At 37.5% G+C, this 20,083-nt stretch overlaps 2 protein-coding genes and 1 long non-coding RNA gene across 12 annotated transcripts in view; 2 read left to right on the top strand and 1 right to left on the bottom strand.

The window, feature by feature from the left end:
* Nucleotides 1–1,268, top strand: part of rad17 (RAD17 checkpoint clamp loader component) — a 54,642-nt gene extending 53,374 nt beyond the window's left edge. For all 3 annotated transcript variants that reach the window (XM_086075174.1, XM_086075175.1, XM_086075177.1), the window contains one exon: nt 567–1,268. In XM_086075174.1, coding sequence (XP_085931300.1) covers nt 567–744 — 178 coding nt within the window. In that variant the 3' untranslated portion in view covers nt 745–1,268. The remainder of the gene's footprint in view (nt 1–566) is intronic.
* A 188-nt stretch (nt 1,269–1,456) lies between these two features.
* ccdc125 (coiled-coil domain containing 125) overlaps nt 1,457–20,083 on the top strand; it is a 46,788-nt gene continuing 28,161 nt past the window's right edge. For 5 of the 7 annotated variants that reach the window (XM_086076891.1, XM_086076894.1, XM_086076895.1 and 2 more), the window contains exons 1-4: nt 1,457–1,674; nt 14,566–14,838; nt 17,378–17,439; nt 17,504–17,590. In XM_086076891.1, the coding sequence (XP_085933017.1) occupies nt 14,577–14,838; nt 17,378–17,439; nt 17,504–17,590 (411 nt within the window). In that variant the 5' untranslated portion in view covers nt 1,457–1,674; nt 14,566–14,576. The remainder of the gene's footprint in view (nt 1,675–14,565; nt 14,839–17,377; nt 17,440–17,503; nt 17,591–20,083) is intronic. The other 2 variants (XM_086076892.1, XM_086076896.1) reach the window with 2 other exon arrangements.
* Nucleotides 4,769–13,082, bottom strand: LOC147174816 (uncharacterized). Of its 2 annotated transcripts, none has more exons than XR_015094909.1 (6): nt 12,951–13,082; nt 7,500–7,599; nt 7,095–7,420; nt 5,838–6,750; nt 5,559–5,752; nt 4,769–5,362 (listed from the first exon to the last, which is right to left on the bottom strand). It is a non-coding gene; the product is annotated as an uncharacterized LOC147174816 (long non-coding RNA). The 2 variants fall into 2 exon arrangements; XR_015094908.1 differs by lacking the exon at nt 12,951–13,082 and adding an exon at nt 9,788–10,168.

Genomic DNA, 20,083 nt, shown 5'->3' on the forward strand with positions numbered 1-20,083 from the left:
TATCAATTTACAAATTACAGACCGATATCTCCACTGCCACAATTCTCAAAAATTTTGGAAAAATGAATTGGAGTTGGAGGCTGGAGGGGAGGTGATTGCATCACGCATTGTTACATCGGATAGAAAGTGAAAGACAATTTGACACCATCAGGAATTTTGTGAGTTTTGTGAACGACCATTTTAGGTCGGTAGCAGGCCCCACGACCCCATCGATAAATAATTGGCACATGTCCACCGCTCCCGTTGACTAATTAATGTCCATCATCACCATCATTACTGATGAAAAACAATCTCAATTTTACACAAACCAAAGTAGGCAAGTATGTATGTGCGCACACCCACGCAACTCTTTTCTGCTCAGTGAGATACTGGCATTACTTCCACATGTCTTACACAAATATTTGTGCAGATAAACGGCTCCTCCGCAAGGCCTGGCACTCTTTGGTCTTGAGTAAATAAAATTTCCTGGTCATTGTTTAAGGTATATTATAAAACATTTAATGCCTAGTGTGGTACTTTGAGGTTGTTTTTCCATTTATTTATTTTTAATTTGTGTGCATGTGCAGGTTAAAAATGGAGGCGCTGACAGACCAAGAAGGCCAGCTAAAAATTGACAGTGTGGAGGACATTGAGGATGTACTGGACGCCGCTGATGAGTGTCTACCAGGCAGTCCCGCGCAGTACCCGGCAACTAGTGTCAAGGAAGAGGACGGGATGATGATTGAAGAATACAATAGTGATTAACACATTTATACACACTGGGCATAGTGTGAGATTCTGTTTTGTGTGTGTGTGTGTGTTATTTTTCCGTTTGCTTTTTTTAACTGAGCTGAGCTTGGACTTTACTTAATACAAGAAAAACAGCTAATCAGCATTTGAAATAGAAATATCAAAATTGATAGAAATATCTCTGTATTTTGTAAGTCCTGATTCGAGACTGTTCTGTACTGTACTTAATTGACCTTTAGTCATTAGATTGTTATTTTTAGTTGGACTAAGTAAAAAGAAAAAAAAGTTATTTGAATGTTAATGGTATTTGAATGGTATTTGAATGTTACATTACCAGATACGCTATCCTAATATAAGCCTTCAGTGCTTCCAGTTGAAATACAGTATGTCAATATTGGTTGCCAGTGCAGGTAACGCAACTTGTTAATCTACATTAGCAAGAGTTTTCATTTTGCTCGTCCTATGCTGTTGATAATGCACCTTGCCTTAATTGTGCTTGAATTTACAGTATGAATAAACACAATAAAAACAACAAAAACGTTTTGAAACCTTATTGCTGGGATATTGTCCTTCGGGTGTGGAATATCTGTCTCATGGTCATGCCCACACCCTTTATTTCAATATTTACACATCAGGCTGAAACTTTTAAACAAACATTTGAATATTCCTTCTGCTGAATAATGATCTCAACTTTAAAGTCAAACATTTGCCCTTCGATACTCTCGTTTACAATGTATCCAGAGTTGTCTTGTCCATACTGAATTTGAAGATGTTGAGAGGAAATTTGTTCCTCATTTTTAAAATTGCTTCGAATTGGTGTTAATGTAAACGGTGGCCTTCAGCTTGTTTATTGGCTTTATAGACAACAGATTCTTACATTTTTTGTGAGGCAGTGGAGCTGATCGAGACTGAGGCTTTGACTACCTTATTCCTTCAACGCTGCAGGTAAATCAAGCTAATTTCTACAGAAACAAAAGACTCTTAGCTAACATAGCTTAACACTTTTCTGGGAAGAGTTGCATGTAATTTTTGTTGTGCCTATGGGAATTTTATTGAACCATGCCTTTATTGAACGCTCTATGTACTGTACATACTGTATAGAGGCATTCCATACTGAAAAATCCCTTACTTCAACTGTTGCCGCAATGTTGGATGCACAGACATATTGAAAATGTCTAGTTTAGCTTATAGAAAACAATAGAAAACGCCTTTTATTTTCCCCACAATTGGGGAAATTGTATCTACTTGTGGATAGAATTAGTGGTACCATTTTGTGAAAAAAATTAAAACACAATGATCACTGAAATAACATGAAACAGCCAATCGAGTTATACAATAAACTGTAAACTAGACTAAGTGCAATTTCTGCAGAAATTGTGTGGGAATGCTGAATGCTAATGAAGAAAATTTTAAAGATAAATTATGTGAAACTTACAGATTTTTAATTGTAGTTAAATGACAAATGAATACAAAGAAAACTTGAACTGAAATCTGTCGAAGGTGGGATTTAATCATTTCAGCGAAATGATAATCTATTTCCTGATATGATAGTCAGTTGGTATCGAACCATCGAATGTACTAAAATGTGGTGCAAGCATGATTCGAACTCGCAACCTCCTGGTTACTGGACAATGGACTTTACCAAGTGCACCAATGAGCATTAGCAGACAGGTGGTAATGATGGTAAGTTGTATGTATGAAAGTGGGACTTTTGAAAATTTCAATATCTGTCCCATTGAAAATGAATGGGGAAAATGTGATATTTAACGTCAAATTGTGCGAATACTGTAAGTAATGTGAAATCAGACGATAAATACCCCGGGAGGGGGGAAGTTTTGAAGCAAGTTGAAATTTGAACGGTGTAAATCGGAAGTATAATGTCACATTGTGGGAGTTGTTACACTGCATAAAAGTGAGGAGAATAAAAATCACAATAACATGTGGAAATGCTGGAAGCATTCCCTCAATTAACTGATGAAAATTGGGCATTTCTTTATTTTTATAGTCAACAGAGTTTCAATAAATTGCACAGGAGGCCAAAACTCAAAGCAGTATATATAATCAACAAGATTAGTTGATTAGTACACAAAAAAGTAGTTTTCTTAACAGATTTGTTAAACATTTTGCACAAAGTAAGAAAGAAAAAAAAGTTAATTCCAGGTCTAGCAGACATGTCGCTATTCATAAAAGTAATGGTCATAGAAAATACTAGCTGTAGTTTTAATTAATTAATTTTTGCATTAGTTAATTTGATTAAACTAAGGATTTGCAACTTTACTTTCAAGTTGTGAGTTAAGCACATATTTAACAGAAAACGTTTTGACAAATGTAATGAAATCTTTAAATTTTTTGAAGTGGGTGTACTGCTTCTTTGCAATTTCTCGCGCATGGAGTAGCCTATGCTAACATTATTGCACAAGGGTTTTCTAATATCCATTAGCCATCTGACGAAATGAGCAAACACCTTGTACCTGGAATGATAGTTGCTGGAGATTGACCGATGTAGATATTGCACCAAAAACCAGACATTTGCAGCTAGTATAGTCATTTAAGTCATCTTCATTGAAAAACTGCTTTCCTTTCTAATATAAGGACATTTCTTGGTGACTCCAACCTGAATGGTAATAATACATTTAGTTTGTAATGCACTTTACATTTCAAAATAAATCTCAAAGTGCTACATTTATATATATATATATATATATATGTGTGTGTGTATATATATGTGTGTGTGTATATATATATATATATATATGTGTGTGTTTATATATATATATATATGTATATATATGTGTGTATATGTATATTTATATATGTGTGTATATGTATATTTATATATGTGTTTATATGTATATATATACATGTGTATATATATATATATGTATGTATATATATATATATGTATGTATATATATATATGTATGTATATATATATATATATATATATGTATGTATATATATATATGTGTGTATATATATATATGTAGGTATATATATATATGTGTATGTATATATATATATATGTAGGTATATATATATGTGTATGTATATATATATGTAGGTATATATATATATATGTGTATGTATATATATATATGTAGGTATATATATATATGTGTATGTATATATATATGTAGGTATATATATATATATGTGTATATATATATATATATATATGTAGATGTGTATGTATATATGTAGTTATATATGTATATATATATATGTATGTATATATATGTATGTATGTATATATGTATATATGTATGTATATATGTATGTATGTATATATATATGTATGTATATATATATATATGTATGTGTATGTATATATGTATGTATATATATATGTATGTGTATGTATATATGTATGTATATATATATGTATGTGTATGTATGTATATATATGTATGTGTATGTATGTATATATGTATGTATATATGTATGTATATATGTATGTATATATGTATGTATATATATATGTATGTATGTATATATATATATGTATGTATATATATATGTATGTATATATATGTATGTATATATATGTATGTATATATATATGTATGTATATATGTAGGTATGTATATATATGTATATGTATGTATGTATATATATATGTATGTATGTATTTATATATGTATGTATGTGTATATATATATATATATGTATATATGTGTGTATATATGTGTACATATATATGTATATATATGTGTACATATATATGTGTATATATGTGTATATATGTATATATGTGTATATATGTGTATATATGTATATATGTGTATATATGTATATATATATATATATATATATATATATATATGTATGTGTGTATATATGTATGTGTATATATGTGTGTTGGAGAATATATTATAATTTGTAGTATGCCAAGTATGCTTGCAATGACAAGCAATTGTTCATTGGCCAATGAATCTAAGGTACTCTACATGAAAAAAGATGAAAATTCAAGTAAAATAAAATCGTACACATAAACTAAATAAATAAATAAATACTATTAGAATATAATCAGCTACATTAATTGCAGTTGGTACAGAAATTTATTAATATGATGTACATTTTAATATACAGAAACTAGACATATAGGTTTGGGCCAAAAGTAGTGTTACATAGCAGGTATGCGTTGTACACAGCTAAAATATTAGATTACATCAATACCATGATGTATTTTTTTTCTCACAAATTCCTCAAACTCTCCAGAACACAAAGTATGACCTGTAACTCTACTTTTCGCCCACTTCTTGCAGGTCCGTGATGTATTTGTATGATTTCCCTTCTTTCAGTGCAAACAGTGTGTATCTTCTGGCATTCTTATTGTACTTTTTTCCTGAAACTGCAAACACAGCAATCAATACCAGCAATCAAAAGTTACATCAACTAAAGATCATAACAGACTATGTCAAAAATAATTAATAGATATAGAGGACAAGAGTATTTCAACACTGAGAAGACATCTTGAGAATCAGATGATGTGAGTGTCCGTAGATTGCGGTGGTAGTTGTAATCCAAGGCTACCAGAAGCACCCTTGCCTCATAAACAGGGGGAGTGAATGCTTGTTGTTTGCCTGTATACATCAGAATATGGTTCTGGAAACCCTCAAGTTTGGCTGTTGATCTAGTGTAACAAAAACAAAAAATGATGATACTACTAGTTAGTACTGAAGTTTTGGTTGTAGTCAGCAGAACATCTATAACATACATGTAAAACAAACATGAAAACATAGTAATCAACTTTTAATATAACTTTCAAGCAAGACATGATGAAGCAGTCGGCCACAAGAAATATGGAATAAAATATCTTCACAATCTACCTGAAGTGGAGATACTTGTGGACAGTCCCCAACCAGCGCTTGCTGAGAATTATGTCAACTAAAGCTTTGTGGGTGTTAGAATCTTGCTGTAACCATTCCTTTCCATGATCTTGTTCTAGATGTCAATGATGGCAGCTTCCCAGGGCCCAACTGTGCTTATTGCATACATGGTGCAGTATGCCAATCCAGAGAGACTTAGAAAAAAAAGACAAAAATCTGTAATATATAAATAGGTTTAGTGGCAACAAAGTTTAAAATTCTATTGACATAAGTACTCACAAGGAAATGTTCTCTTGTTCCTGCTGTCTTACAGCACCACCAGAAATGGTTGAATATGTCTTTCAACCACACTAGAATCAGAGATTGGCCCTTCACCTTTGCTGCCTTTGAGGCAAATGAAAGGGTAGGAAAGTACATTTATTCACAAAATTAAATTTTACCCAATGGAATTGGAAGCTTTTTCAGTGTTTAGCTGCTTTCCCATGAACAAGCCCAGGATCTATGAGTTCTGGGTAAAGGGAGTTCTTGGTTGTAAAAGTTCCGCAGGGAATTTATAATTGCGTTTCCACAGCATCTTAGAGTTCTCAGTAATTAATTCAAATTAGTTTGATGAGCCCAGCCCATGTAACCTACCCCCTCCAGACACACACACAAATTTGACCAACCAATCAGCCATGGTCACTGCAGCACGCCCCCTCAGAGTTCCAGCCGAGCTCAGCAAGACCCTGCTGCTGAGATAGTAGTTGCTTCAACAGAAGGTGAAAGGCTAACCCTTTTGCTTTCCATGCACGCATGATGTACAGTGCAAACCTTGAAATTCTTCATAAAACCATCTGAAACTTGTCGGTCGCCATGTTAAAATAATGACTACATTCATGTTGTGCACTGGATTTCAATTGAAACACTCACCAAGGACCACTACCCGTTTTCCTTGAAGTGAAGCAATGGATTGAGATATTTTCTCTATCCAAAACTCTGTGATGGCATCAACGCAGTATGTGTCTTGTATAGTGAAGAAGGTGTTTCTGTTTACCATTCCAATTTTCATGAATTTGAATAGCAGGACTACCTTAGTGTAGTTATTTCCAGACAATAATATATTTGTTGAGAGCAGAAAATCTCCAGCCTGCCTTCCAAAATTCAGTCTTGGCTGGGTATCCCAAAACCACATTTGGTGTCCATTTGAACACATCTGAAAATACATGAAAAAACTAAAGCTTTAAAAAAGTTTAAATTTTACTATGTGAATACAAATGAAACACTGAGAAAATATTTAGAAAAATCAATACTGTGACCAGTCAACAGTGTGAATGCATCCACCTTTCCAGCTACTCAGTAAAGCCAGATAACGGTAGAGAGCAGAAATTCTTCAATATGGAAGTTCATGCAACTTATATAAGGTCAGTCTTTAAAAAAATATATAATTTTTTTAAATCACCACCTAAATTAAAAAAACATCAACAGCTAAATATAATATCATAACTACTTGCAAAAACCCAGAGTCCTGTCTCAGTTGTTGAGAAAACAAAAACTTACCCATTCAACTTTCATCGCTGTCCCTCTTGTAGTAATTGATACTTTAAATGGTGCAGCGCTGTCACACATTTCTCCCATGCACAAAACTTTTGGACAATTGTCAAAGGGTAGTTTTACCCAGTCAACCAATTGCCTCAGACAGTTCTCGTACGCTGCCTTTACTTCAACAATCTCTTTTCCCTTTTCAATTTTGACATTTTGTGGCAAAAAGGGACTTGGCAGCGTCCATTGGTTCTTCAATGGCGGGCAGATCGTGCACAGAATCATCTATACCGATGATTGGAAGCTCATCGATGACCCGTGCATATTTTAATGCACCTCCCATTCTGCGTAGCAGACAAATTTACTACAACTTAAACATCCATATGGAATAGATAATAAGCAATATAATGGGTATTTACATACCGCAAAGGTCCCACTGGAAATGCTTGACACCCCTGGTGGAGCCAAAAATTCAGGTTGCTTCGCGTTCATGGGTGTTGAAGACTTCATAAGACTATCATGCCTAAAATCAACAATAGCAGTCCATGTCACCACATTTCCAACAAAAACCCCAAAACATTGTGTTAGCTAGATAAAAAGTAACTTGACTGTATTACTGCATATAATATGCAAGGGATGCGTGCTTGTCGAGTTTCCGTGAAAACGTAGGAGCCAGTACACTCCTGTACTAAATGGACCAGTACACACTTGAGTGAGAGTTCAGCCTCGAGCAGGGCTTACATATGGAGGTAAATATGGTGCAAAAGTAACTTGTACTTGTAAAAAAATTTTTTTTAGTTGTATTAACTCTTTGACTGCCAGACGTTTTCAGAAAAGGGATGCCGTCAGTGCCAGCCGATTTAAGCATTTTTGACTGATCTTTCAAGGTCCACAGAAAATGTTCTGTTTGGACTATGGAAACACACATACTACCAAATGAAAGATTGAACTTTCATCTTTCATCAGAATTTTTTTTTTGTTTCTACCTTATTCCGTTCTTTAGTAATCAACAATAGAAAATGGTTAGTTTCTATCGATTTCGCTTGTTTTGGACCAAAATACGGAGAAATCAAGCTTTTAGTGAAACGATATTATTTCATGCACTCTAGTGAATTTTACACTTCTTTTTGTCCATGAATGATGCCACAAACACCTAAATAGTGCTTTACTTCTATAAAATACTACCACCAAGAATGAAAAAGTGTTTTTTGATACGAAAATACGTTTATTTACATTCAACAGTGTAACAATTTGACAACAATTTGGCAAACTATTTACAAATGTGTGCAACTGTGGTGCTATTTACAAATATGTGGATGTTTCAACGACAGTTTTTCTTTTATGAAACACTCCCCTGCGTGCAAGGAGACGCAACATGATTTGCAAAACAGATTCGTTTCACTGCGATTGCCTCTTCGCGCGCAGAAGCTACACTTTCTTGCAGGCCGTTTTTTCCGGGGAATAGCAAGTATATACTGCAGTGTGTGTTGCCATAAAGTCTAATATCAGGATAATGTTACGGTTACATTACGGTGGTGTTACGTCTGGCTTCCTCATGTCCTTCAGTTGCTATACCGGGTGGTAAGAGATGTTCTGATCCATCTTATCCACTCCATTCATGGTGGCATCGTAGTCCAGAACCAGTGTCTTCTCCGTGATCAGACTGTACCCGCTCCTCCGATGTATATGCATTGGACTCGGGGACTTCATTGTCCGATCGAATGTCCGCATGTGCAGCTCCGGCGTTAGCAGCGCTAGCCGGTGAGGCTTTATGACGTGAGAATAAAGGCCGCGTCCAACTGTGGCGTCCAACTGTGGCGTCAACCTCGGGATTCACCATCATCATCATCATCATCATCAATGTGCATTGGTCGATGCTTTTCGACAACTCTCCATCGCCCGATCAAATGTCCGCTTGTGTAGAAGTACCCGGTCGGTTGTTGTGCGCGTTTTCCGGCGTTAGCAGCGCTAGCCGGAGAGGCTTACTACGTGATCATAACGGTCGCGTCAAGGCTTCCAACTGTGGCGTCAACCTTGGGATTCACCATCATCATCATAATCAATGTGCATTGGTCGATGCTTTTCGACAACTCTCCATCGCCCGATCAAATGTCCGCTTGTGTAGAAGTACCCGGTCGGTTGTTGTGCGCGTTTTCCGGCATTAGCAGCGCTAGCCGGAGGAGGCTTACTACGTGATCATAACGGTCGCGTCAAGGCTTCCAACTTTGGCGTCAAGCTCGGAGTCATCATCATCGTCGACATCAATGCGCTTTTTAGTATTGATCGATGCTTTCCGTCTTTGAAAAAAATGCTCAAGCGTGAGCTGCTTGCAACCGGTCGCCATTGTGGCTTCATCAGCCATTGTCCCCTCAACACTCTAGCTCCGCCTCACGTCTTCTACTGACGCCCACGGTGGGCGGCCCATCCAACCTTGTGCAAAGAGAGTCATCGCTGCCATCTAGGGGCCAAAACGAGTCATTATACTAACTAGATCTGCTTGATACTTTCAGCACAGCTGCCCAAGGCTTTCCTCCACCCGTTTCCAAAAACAAAACAAAAAAACATAGTGAACGTCTTTTAACGTCCTCGGCGCCCTTCCGTAGGTTTTTACTAAACGTTTTATAACGTTTATGGCGGTCAAAGAGTTAAAAAAACATTTTTACCTGTAGAAAAAAGTATAAATTTGTATCTGTAAAAGTCGTGATTTGTACCTGTAGAAATGACAACTTGTAGTCAATGAAGTCGCCACTAGGAGTCACAAGTGTTTTTTCTGCTGCTGTCCACTCACGTGACTTTTGCACCAAATCTCTCGCTACAGATGGTGCAAAACAGATTTGTACTTGTAGAGCATCGTGATTTGTACTCGTAGAAGAGGGCGGGCTCTGGAGGATTCGGGCAGGCTAAAGCTCAACCTCATTGGTTGAGCGAACGACAGTGGGTTGAACTCAAATAACGCCCATGCACAAGTCCGCAATTCCAAACAAACAGAATAGCTACACCAGTTTACGCGTCATTTTGGAAGAAGAGGACGTCCCTGGCGTGAAAATTTCAACATGGTTCAATATACAAATACCGTGTGGAACAGCTTAAACGTTGGTTGACATGCAGGAGCACTCAAAGTGGGCAGAAAGAAAGAAGTTTTAGTATGAAGGAAATATTTATTGTACGATCATAGCTCGTAATCCGGTGCTAGCTAGCTCATCTCATGTTGTTAATTGTCACGAAAACTGAACACATTGAAGTCACGATTTTCATTTCAAGATTTAAAGCCTACCGGTGTAAACATACGATCAATAGCTTGTACCTGTACAAAAAATAATAATCTAAAAATACCTCATAAACTGCTGCTTAGTGCTTAGATGTGAAAATTACTATAGAGCTACAGAACCCTATTGAATGTTTTACAAGATAACCTAAACCTATAACCAAAAGTGGACAGTACTCAGCTACCTGTATTTGAGTAACATTATATTCAAGTATCTGTACTCTTACTATCATAATAAAATGAAAACAAAACGTTTTTGAATCTTTAAGCCCTACAGGTATTTTAACCTCAACCCTTTATCCTCTGTATTTAATCATTTTATTTTAAATATTACAATGTCTTGATAAATGTCAGTATTTTTGCAATGTATACTTTGCAAACAGTTAAAAAAAAAAAGAGGCTCTTACAGTCTTAGTTTACTCATCACTCACAGTCCTCAAATATTTGTGCAAGTATTTTTTCTGCACTTTTAATTTCTACTTGAGGTTAATTTTCCAATGTAACATTACTCTTATTTGAATATAAATATTGGCTATTCTGCTTTTTAAATGCTAGTCTATCTGTATCACTAAGATGTGAGCAGTATCACTGTCACCTAGCTACTTTAACAAAAGTAACTAGGTCAAATGGTATTTATTTTTAATTAAATGAGAATCTCATAAGTTTCAAAATATTGCTCAAAAGGTGTAGACAACTGCTGAAGACACTGCTGAAGCATCAGTGAAAAGGAAGACCCACTCCTTTAGCAAGCAGCCAAGAGACAGGATACACCTGGAGGGTATTCCATCAAGCTGGATTAAGGAAAAGCATGTTTTATTTCGCAGATCTTCTGCTGATGTGAATGTAGCAGGCGGAGGTCCCCCACCTGTGGCAGTGGCCTTAGTCTTTTTTTCTGGTGGCTACAATGATGGGCAACATATATTTACAGCTCAACATCTATTTAGTCTTATTTTTTATATATATTGTTATAGGCTATTTGCCGACTTGTTGCCATGATCGCTTTTGGCTACTGTTGAGATGTAACAGTGAAGAATGAATATGTAGGTCAATTCGAAGTGCTTTACATTAAATCAATAATTAATAACACGATTAATGTGAAATACACATCTAACATGAAACAATTATAACTTATATATTTAGTCTGTCGGCTTTTTTTTTATTTTTTGCCAATGATATTTCCCTCGTCTTATTGATAGCAGCAGTATTGTCTTTTTTGGTGAGTCTTTAATTCCTCATACAACTCCATCAATAACTTTTGTTCTGTTTGTGAGAAGAATACTGCTCTCGTTTTGCTGTCTTTTGACATAATTGATCGCAATTTCGACTCATCAGGGCTTCTTGTCTACCCCGGAATGGGTACAAAGCCAGGCTATGCAAGCCTGGCTTACGTTAGCCTTGATTAGACGCGGCTGCAATGGGTTAGTGGAACGACTTGGCGCTTTATTCGGAGATGGTGTTCACTTCCAGCCTCGCTTTTTTGCACGAGCCTCGCTTTCTTTAGCTGCGTTGATGGAATACCCCCCGATCTTCAAATCAAGGTTGACACTACCACAGCAATGGATGCAGAAACGGCTCTTCTGGACATCAAATAAAACATTTCAAATGATGCACAATCTTGTTTATTGAATGATACATGTTGTTATTTGATCTGACTATTTCAAATAACTCTCAATAGTACTTAAATTGTACTCCTTTAACAATTCAAACTCAAAATTGAAAGACGTTTAGAAAGCATAATTTCTTCACTTTTCCAAAGGTGATTGCAGTGAAATTCTCTCAGAACAGTAACCAGTGTATCAAGGATTCTCATTTGTTGGACTTCACAGCCACTTTGAAGCAGGTTTGATGTCACACCATGTGCCACCCACCGTCTAGAGATGGATCAAGAAGTAGCTTTGATTGACTGCATGCTGGCATCTGTGCAAACAGAATGGTTGGGCCAGCATATTCATACAATAAAAAATAATCATAGCTTCCTAGCTGGGTCATTATCAAAACACAGCCACTGACATTATGCGTAATCGGTTAAACGTTTAGCTTTATCTTGTTAGCCAGGAAAAAAACGAAGATTTTGTCACATCTTAATATCAGAAATAGTGGTAATACTGATAGACACAGACATTGTTCATCAACATTTGCATTATTTTTATATGGCTTCAGTGTTGAAGGCAAATGTGTATGTTTACAAGTGTTAAGAATGATCATTTGAATTTCACTGCAAAACTTGTTTTAACAACACATGGAATACTGTATGTACAGTATAAGCTTTTGAAATAAAAACGGCAAATATGTCATCATGAACTCACATCATATGAAAGGGTGTCGAGCTTAATATATCTCAGTTCAAGTATACAGGTAGTTTTTGAAGACATTAAAGAAGTGCAGGGACCAGCTATTGATCGTATGTTTACACTGTCTCAGCTATGATAATACAAATGGCCCAGGTAAAAGCAAATACATTCAGGACAGAAAGTCATAGTCCAAAGGTAGGCTTCAAATCTTGAAATGAAAATCGTGACTTCAATGTGTTCAGTTTTTGTGACAATTAACAACATTAGATGAGCTAGCTAGCACCGGATTACGAGCTATGATCGTACAATAAATCTTACCTTCATACTACAACTTCTTTCTTTCTGCCCACTTTGAGTGCTCTGCATGTCAACCAACGTTTAAGCTGTTCCACACGGTGTTTGTATATTGAACCATGTTGAAATTGTCACGCCTGGGACGTCCTCTTCTTCAAAAAAATGACGCGTAAACTGGTGTGGCTACTCTGTTTGTTTGGAATTTCGGACTTGTGCATATTAATGATAAAAACGTGGCGTCATTTGAGTTCAACCCACTGTCGTTCGCTCAAATGTACACTTTTTTTCTACAGGTCCCCAAAACAATTTTTTTACAGGTACAAGTTGCTTTTGCACCATATTTACCTCTATACTTACAGTACACCCAGCAGGGATGTTACATCGGGTGGGGCTGCATGGTTGAACAGTTGTGCCAGAAAGTGATTCCCTGCCGAATTTTCTTTTCCTGCTGTGATTCGAGAATAATATTTTCACCAAACACAATGAAAATAATAATTTTCAACCCACGCACTAATACAGTATGCTTTATATTCTCAACGGAGGTTGTGGGCAAATATACCTACAAAACCACAGTTAATTACACTAAATAACTTGCGTGGCTATTAATTCTACTCTGAATAAAAGCTGCCAGCGGGAATCACCTAGTAGCTAAATATAGAAATAGCTCGAATGGTGTGGAATTGCTAATGAACAGCTAGTGGTCGGAAAACAATGGTACAGACATTGTATTAATTAGAAAGGGGCATATTTCTTTTTCCTCAAAACTCAAACACAAATGTACTTTTACTTACTGGTCAAGTAGAAAGCAGGCAAGGTCACCGTCAATTTCCAGGCTTAGTCTGTTCTTCAGTTCTCTCCATCTGGCAAACGCAGCACCAATATAAATTCTTGTTTTGTCGCGCTGTTTTCTGTCAGGACGTTTTTGTTTATGTGCAATAGGTGACTTGGAACAAGAGGAATATGTGTGGTCATCCATTTCAGTTTTACACTTTCAAAAATAAAATAAATCCCCAAAGCTATTGTCGTGCTTGATAGCGTGATACTTTTCAATGTTCTCCGCGCTGACTGGAAACTTTCGGGCACCCGTAACAAAAAGATGGCGGGTAAACATGGCGGCCACTATAAGGTGCGACGCCAGCCATGTAAAATAATTAGTGATTACTAGACTTACCATTATATAAAAATAAAAAAAAACACGTTTATGCGATACAACATATTTTTTGACATACTACTGAGATAAACAGTCGTTTAAAAAAAATGAATGCATTATTAGTTCACCACTAGATGCCACTATATAACACTGGGTGTCCCTATAAATCATCTCCTCATAATGCAAATTGTTCCAATTTTGTGTTTTCTGACAAATCTGAAAAAATGACTTTGGGGATTATTTTAAGATTTGTCAGATTTTCTGGAGGGTTAATATTATTAAATTTTTATTTATTTATTACTTTGGTGATACAAAATAAAATAATTACTGAACATCAGTTATGGTATGCACTTTAACACAGAGTAAAAGTGGCAATTAGTAATTACGGTACTTTGTTGGCATTACATTTGAAATTAACCAGAGTTTAAATATATTTAATTACCGTACTACATGGGATTTGAGATCCATGCTGTTGTCTATGTAATTCAGAGTTTGGCCTGATGCTGATGCAAGACGTCCACAAGGCAATTAGCCAGGATGATGACCTTGTGACTGGAGACCTGGGTTATGGCATGACAGTCAGAACAACATCCTGCTCAACCAGGAAAAAGAGCCAAAGCTCCACTGGCCCTCGAGGACCCATCTCACCTGATGCAGATGTGTACAGACGATACCATGGAAGGGATGCAGCCTGTATACCCAGATTGATGACTGAAGGCTGGGAGAAAATCTCCAGCTGGAAGATGCGGCTCATTGGTAATGGTAATTCAACAATAGATTTTACAGTGTTTAAAAAAACAACAACTTTAACATGACATGCTTGAACAAAACAAAAAACAGTAGCAAATGTAAAGCCCAACTAAATCTTACTACATTTAAAATATTTATGTAATATACATACCAGTGGCGGCTGCTGGTCATTCACAAAGGGGAAGCTCTTTTTTTGGGGGCAAATCATTGAATGGGTTTATTTACTTAAATTTTTGCATTTGGAAGGAAGACTAACAAATGGCTTCACCAATATTTGGTCGACAAAATTCATATTACCTACCATGATGTGCAGCTTGCTAGCAGGTGGAGCTTCTTACGAGGGTACACGTTTAGTGTTAATTTTATCCCCCATTTTAAAATTTAGTCTCAGTTTTAGTCCAATTTCAGTCATGTTTGCTAGTTTTTATCACAGTTAGTCAAGCTCATTGTGTTCAGTTTTAGTTGACTATAAATCTAGCATTTTAGTCTTTATTTTAGTCCAAGAAAACATAATTTTATTTGTCTAGTTTTAATCAACAACAAAAATAAATACATGTAACTTTTAAAATACAAATACAGTAAATACCGAGCTGCTGATTCTACTGTAGGCTACAATGGCTGCATACAAAACAGGATTCAAACCTGTAACCACACACTTTCAGAGCGACCGTGCTAACCGCTATGCTACAAACTATTACACATTCACTAGTGCATAATTTGTGTTTGCAGTTGTCGCACGATTCACGGCAAAACAGTGCTAGGGGGCAAGTTGCTGGTCACAAATATCCGCTGCATTTTATTACTATAATTAAATGCACTCAGCTGGTAGACTTTTAGCAAAGAGGAAACCGGACTTAACAATGGCCAGACTCATGGGCACAATGATGCACTTTATAAATTGATAAATTAGTATTTTGATAAACTTTATGTCTCAAAATATATATATTTTTCGTATCTTGCATTAATGCTGCAAATCCAAACCTACATATTATTTGAAATAGAACAATTTTATAAAATAATTTTTTGATATACACGTAAATTTTATTATTGAATCAATTTGATGCTTTGTTTGATGCGTCCATGTAGTCAGTGTAGGAATCCCGGATTCACAGCTTGACCAGTTTTGCCTGTGATGTCATTTGCATGTTGTGATTTGTACTCGTAAAAGTGATTTGTACATAGATGTGATTTCGTGTGAGTAGTGAAGCTTCGTAGTCAGAGGTGAGACTTGCATTGAAAAGGTCATTTAGAAAAAAAACATCAAACCCACACAATTTTGTTTCATAGTCACAAGGAAAACATTCAAACAGACAATTTTGATTCATAGTCACAAGATAAAAATTCGAAACCACACAATATTTGTTTCGTACTCAAAAGGAAACATTTAAAACACACAAATTATTACTATTAAACCCGTATCTCACAGAGTGGCGCAGGTTTGGCCGGGTCCACGCACATAGCGAGTACAATGTTCCCTCGTTTAACGCGGGTGTTACGTTCCAAAAACTACCTGTGATAATGGAAATCCACGTTAATAATAATATATTTTTTTAAACTCACACACACAACAACAAAACAGCTGTTAAAAATGACACTATAGAGGATGAGAAATCCATTTTGACCGCGGGAGCGCATTGCTGCTGAGCCGTCAACTGGCATGACTAGGGTCGGGGCGAACAATCTTAATTTTAATGATGAAGACAGCTGGACACGAGAAATCCATTTTCACCCGGAGCTGGCCGGCGCCCGCACGCGTGAGCCGTGGTGCTGTGGCAGACACACACAATGCAGCAGACACACAGCGCGCTGAGCAGTCAAACAGCACAACTGGTTCTGGAAGGACAATCTTAATTTTAATGATGAAGTGTGAAGATACGAGGCTGGACACGTAAACCCATTTTGACCGGGACTGCATCGCCGCGGTAACCCCCGGAGCGCCACTCGACCGCTCATGGCCAGCATGGGCCCGTGTGAACCGTGGGGCGGGTGGCGGACAGCGCGCTGAGCCATCAACCGGCACCACTGTCTCGGGGCTGACGGCGGACGGCGCGTGCATACACTGTAAAAAAACAAACACTTTTTAAAAAAACGCGAAACAGCGAGGCCGCGAAAGATGAACCTGCGGTAAACGAGGGAACACTGTACTGCTTTTTCTGCTGTCTTCCTTCAGTGTTGCAACACTCTCTCAAAGCCTCTGTATCCTCTCAAACCCTTTTTCCTTTCGCAATAAAATTTTGAACATGGTTTTCCAACATTGAACGAAGCCGGCAGAAAAAGCAACACGCGCTACAACATGCGGACCCTCCCCAAGCCTGCGTTGCTCAGTGAGATACAGGCTTTACGAATATCTGTTATCTTCATCCATAAATATCCACTTTTTGTGAATCGTTTTGCTAAGAGGTGTGCCGTGATATTTTTTTGTGATGTAAAAATGTGCCTTGGTTCAATGTTCCAGAGAACTTTACAATCTTTTTTTTGTTGCTCTCTGTATAAATGTTGCATATCTCACACTATAGCTTTTAATGCAAGATTACATCTTTCGACTCTCCAGATGCTTCCTTTGCTGACATGTCCAAAGAAGAGTTAAGAGACAAACTACTGGAATCTAGTGAGGTAAGAAAGAAACATAACTTAAAAAACATGCACCTTTGGGATTGACGACTCCCTTGTTTAACAGGTAATCGATGTGTTAATATGTGAGCTAGAGGTGGCACATCGTTACCTTGAAGGCAAATTTGAAGCCCTGAAGATCCTACAGGGAAAGGTAGCACACCTCTCATATTACATACACTGTGCTCCAATTTATTATACAAATTATATTTTTATTTGATTTACCTAAAATTTTTATGACAATAACAATTTTCAGCTCATCAACTACTGGACTAAAATAAATATTGTTTTTAATCCTAATTCCCTCCCTGTGGTGTCACTTTATCATTGTGTGTCCCAGTGATCCGAGGAGCCAAGTTGGCTGGGGCTTTATGCAAACAGGGCATAGTTTACTATAGGTGAGGGAGCAGACAAAGAACGGCTCTGTCATCCGATTGGCCGACAGCGATGCAGCAAGCAACTGCGCTGCACACGCCCATTTCCTGGTTGTACGCAAGCAAGGCAGAGGCACCCGCCAGCTGTCACTAAAGTCATAAAAATACAGTGTATACAATAAACTAGTACTAATAGTGTTTTACAACAACGGGGAACAATATTTACAATTTAATATGTATGATGAATTTTAATGATTGTGGCGACCGTGGGTCAGGGTGTAGAGATGGTCATCCAGTAACCGGAAGGTTGGCTGTTTGATCCCTGCTCTCCCGAGTCATGCGTTGTTGTGACACTTCACACACATTGCCCCCAGTGCCAGCCGGAGCCCGGAGCTTCGTCACTCCACCGGCCCATGGTCATGGATCCCGCCTTGTGGATGGTGGTTTTAGCGGCCGCTGGAGGGCTTCGGTTGCTGGCGAGTAAGGGCGACGAGCCGGTGACTTGGAGAGGCGGCTAAATGAATGACACTGAGCACACCATTCAGAATGAATGAGTGCTGGCAGCGAGCTTCGCCTGGCAGTCGCAAAATCATGATCGTAACATTTCATCCACCGTGGTCCATGTGAAATAAGCAAAGTGTGCATTACGTTTGCGCATGCGTGAAAATCAAGTTTGCTTGTTACCAAACAAAGCCGTCACTTGAATGGCGGCGATTGGAGTGCTGAAAATGTTTGCGTAACTGCACAACTTAAAGCTTGTAAGCATTGTTTAAACGGCTTTCAGCCTTAAGTGATGTTAGATTATTAACATTGTTTTTCTGTTTCAATTTATATTTTACTCGTTTTTGATATTAGTTAGAGCTGTGTAATAATAAGACAACAGTTAATTCATTTATTAGTCAATCTATAGTCCTTTGTTCTCTTCCCTGGGAAAGAAATGTCTAGTAAGGTTTCTGAGTTATCTAAATGAGGGGATGTTTGAAAGTGCAAGCAGAGGTCTGTCCATAAATTTCCTGGTGCAAGGAGGTGCCGGGGACCAATTGTTTACCCACATCTGGAGTGGACTGAGATAGGAACGGAGTAGGACTATCAAGTTGTGTATTTCACTCTGCTGACAGGGCAGGATGACAGTATTCTTTCTAAACAATGTTTTTGTATAAGTGTGCAAGAGCAGAGAGCGAGAGGCACACTTTGCGGTCACTGCTGATTGAGCAAGGATCCAAAGTGGCTTCGGAAATTTCTGAATAATAAAAGCTGGCAAGAAACTTCTTCACGAGATCTCAACTTTGAGTTTTATTTTGAACACGCAGGAAATCAAATAAATGATTTCTAACAGTGACAAAACAACAGGTGCACTTGGTGCCGTTTTTAGCTGTCCTAATGGAGTTTATATGCAAAAAAAACCACACCATTGCAAAGCTCAAGAAGATGGAAGTGTACGCTTGTAAACCTCTGTTCATTCTTCCCAATTTCCAGACAGAAAAGAAAGATCCAAATGGACGTAAAAGAGGCTAAAATGGAAAACTTCTTGAACACATCTATTTTGTCAATATCCTGAAACCAAGGGAGCAGACGGAAGCATCGCGAAGCTTGCTAGCAGACGTATGTGTAACGAAACTAATGGAGTGACGGTCATTTAAGAACCTGCTTCTAGCACCAATTGACCCCTTAAGTGAAGAAAGATCCTACCCGTCTCTTGATCGCGTCCCGGTTTTGTGTCCTCGATCCAACTCCCGGTAAAGTGCACACATTCAGCAATATCGGCTGACAAGGAAGGTGGCCAAAGTTTCAAACCATGGGCTTTGGCCAGCCATCCGTCACTTGTCTTCAAGGGGTCAGAAATTACTTTGTCTCTAACGATTAACAATTTTCACAGCGTCTCTCTCTTCTTCCTTTGTCAATAAGACTGGTAGTTTTTGATCGATGCAGCATATGCAAAGGCAGCCAGCCTGTTGCCGGACGCAGTCCTCGCTGTAACAGGCAATGCACGGCGACTTCAAAAACGCTTAATTAAATCATCAACTTTCATGCGGTTCAAATCGTTTAAGCCTCAATTGATTTCCATTACTCTCAACTACTGTTTGGTAGACGGGTAACGCCCTCCTGCCCACAATGCACTGCGTGGTCCAAGATGCGCAGTTAGCTTATTGTAAATATGGTTCAGTGTTAATGTAAAATGCTAAATGTTTGTACTGTATACATTGTATTTTTGCCTTGACAGTGGCTGGGCGGCGGGCGCCTGTGTCTCACTGGTTTGAATCTGAAAATAGCTT

Source organism: Leptonotus elevatus, chromosome 5 (assembly GCF_054856555.1).
Source record: "Leptonotus elevatus isolate MCC_2025b chromosome 5, RoL_Lele_1.0, whole genome shotgun sequence".
Taxonomy (NCBI): Eukaryota; Metazoa; Chordata; class Actinopteri; order Syngnathiformes; family Syngnathidae; genus Leptonotus; species Leptonotus elevatus.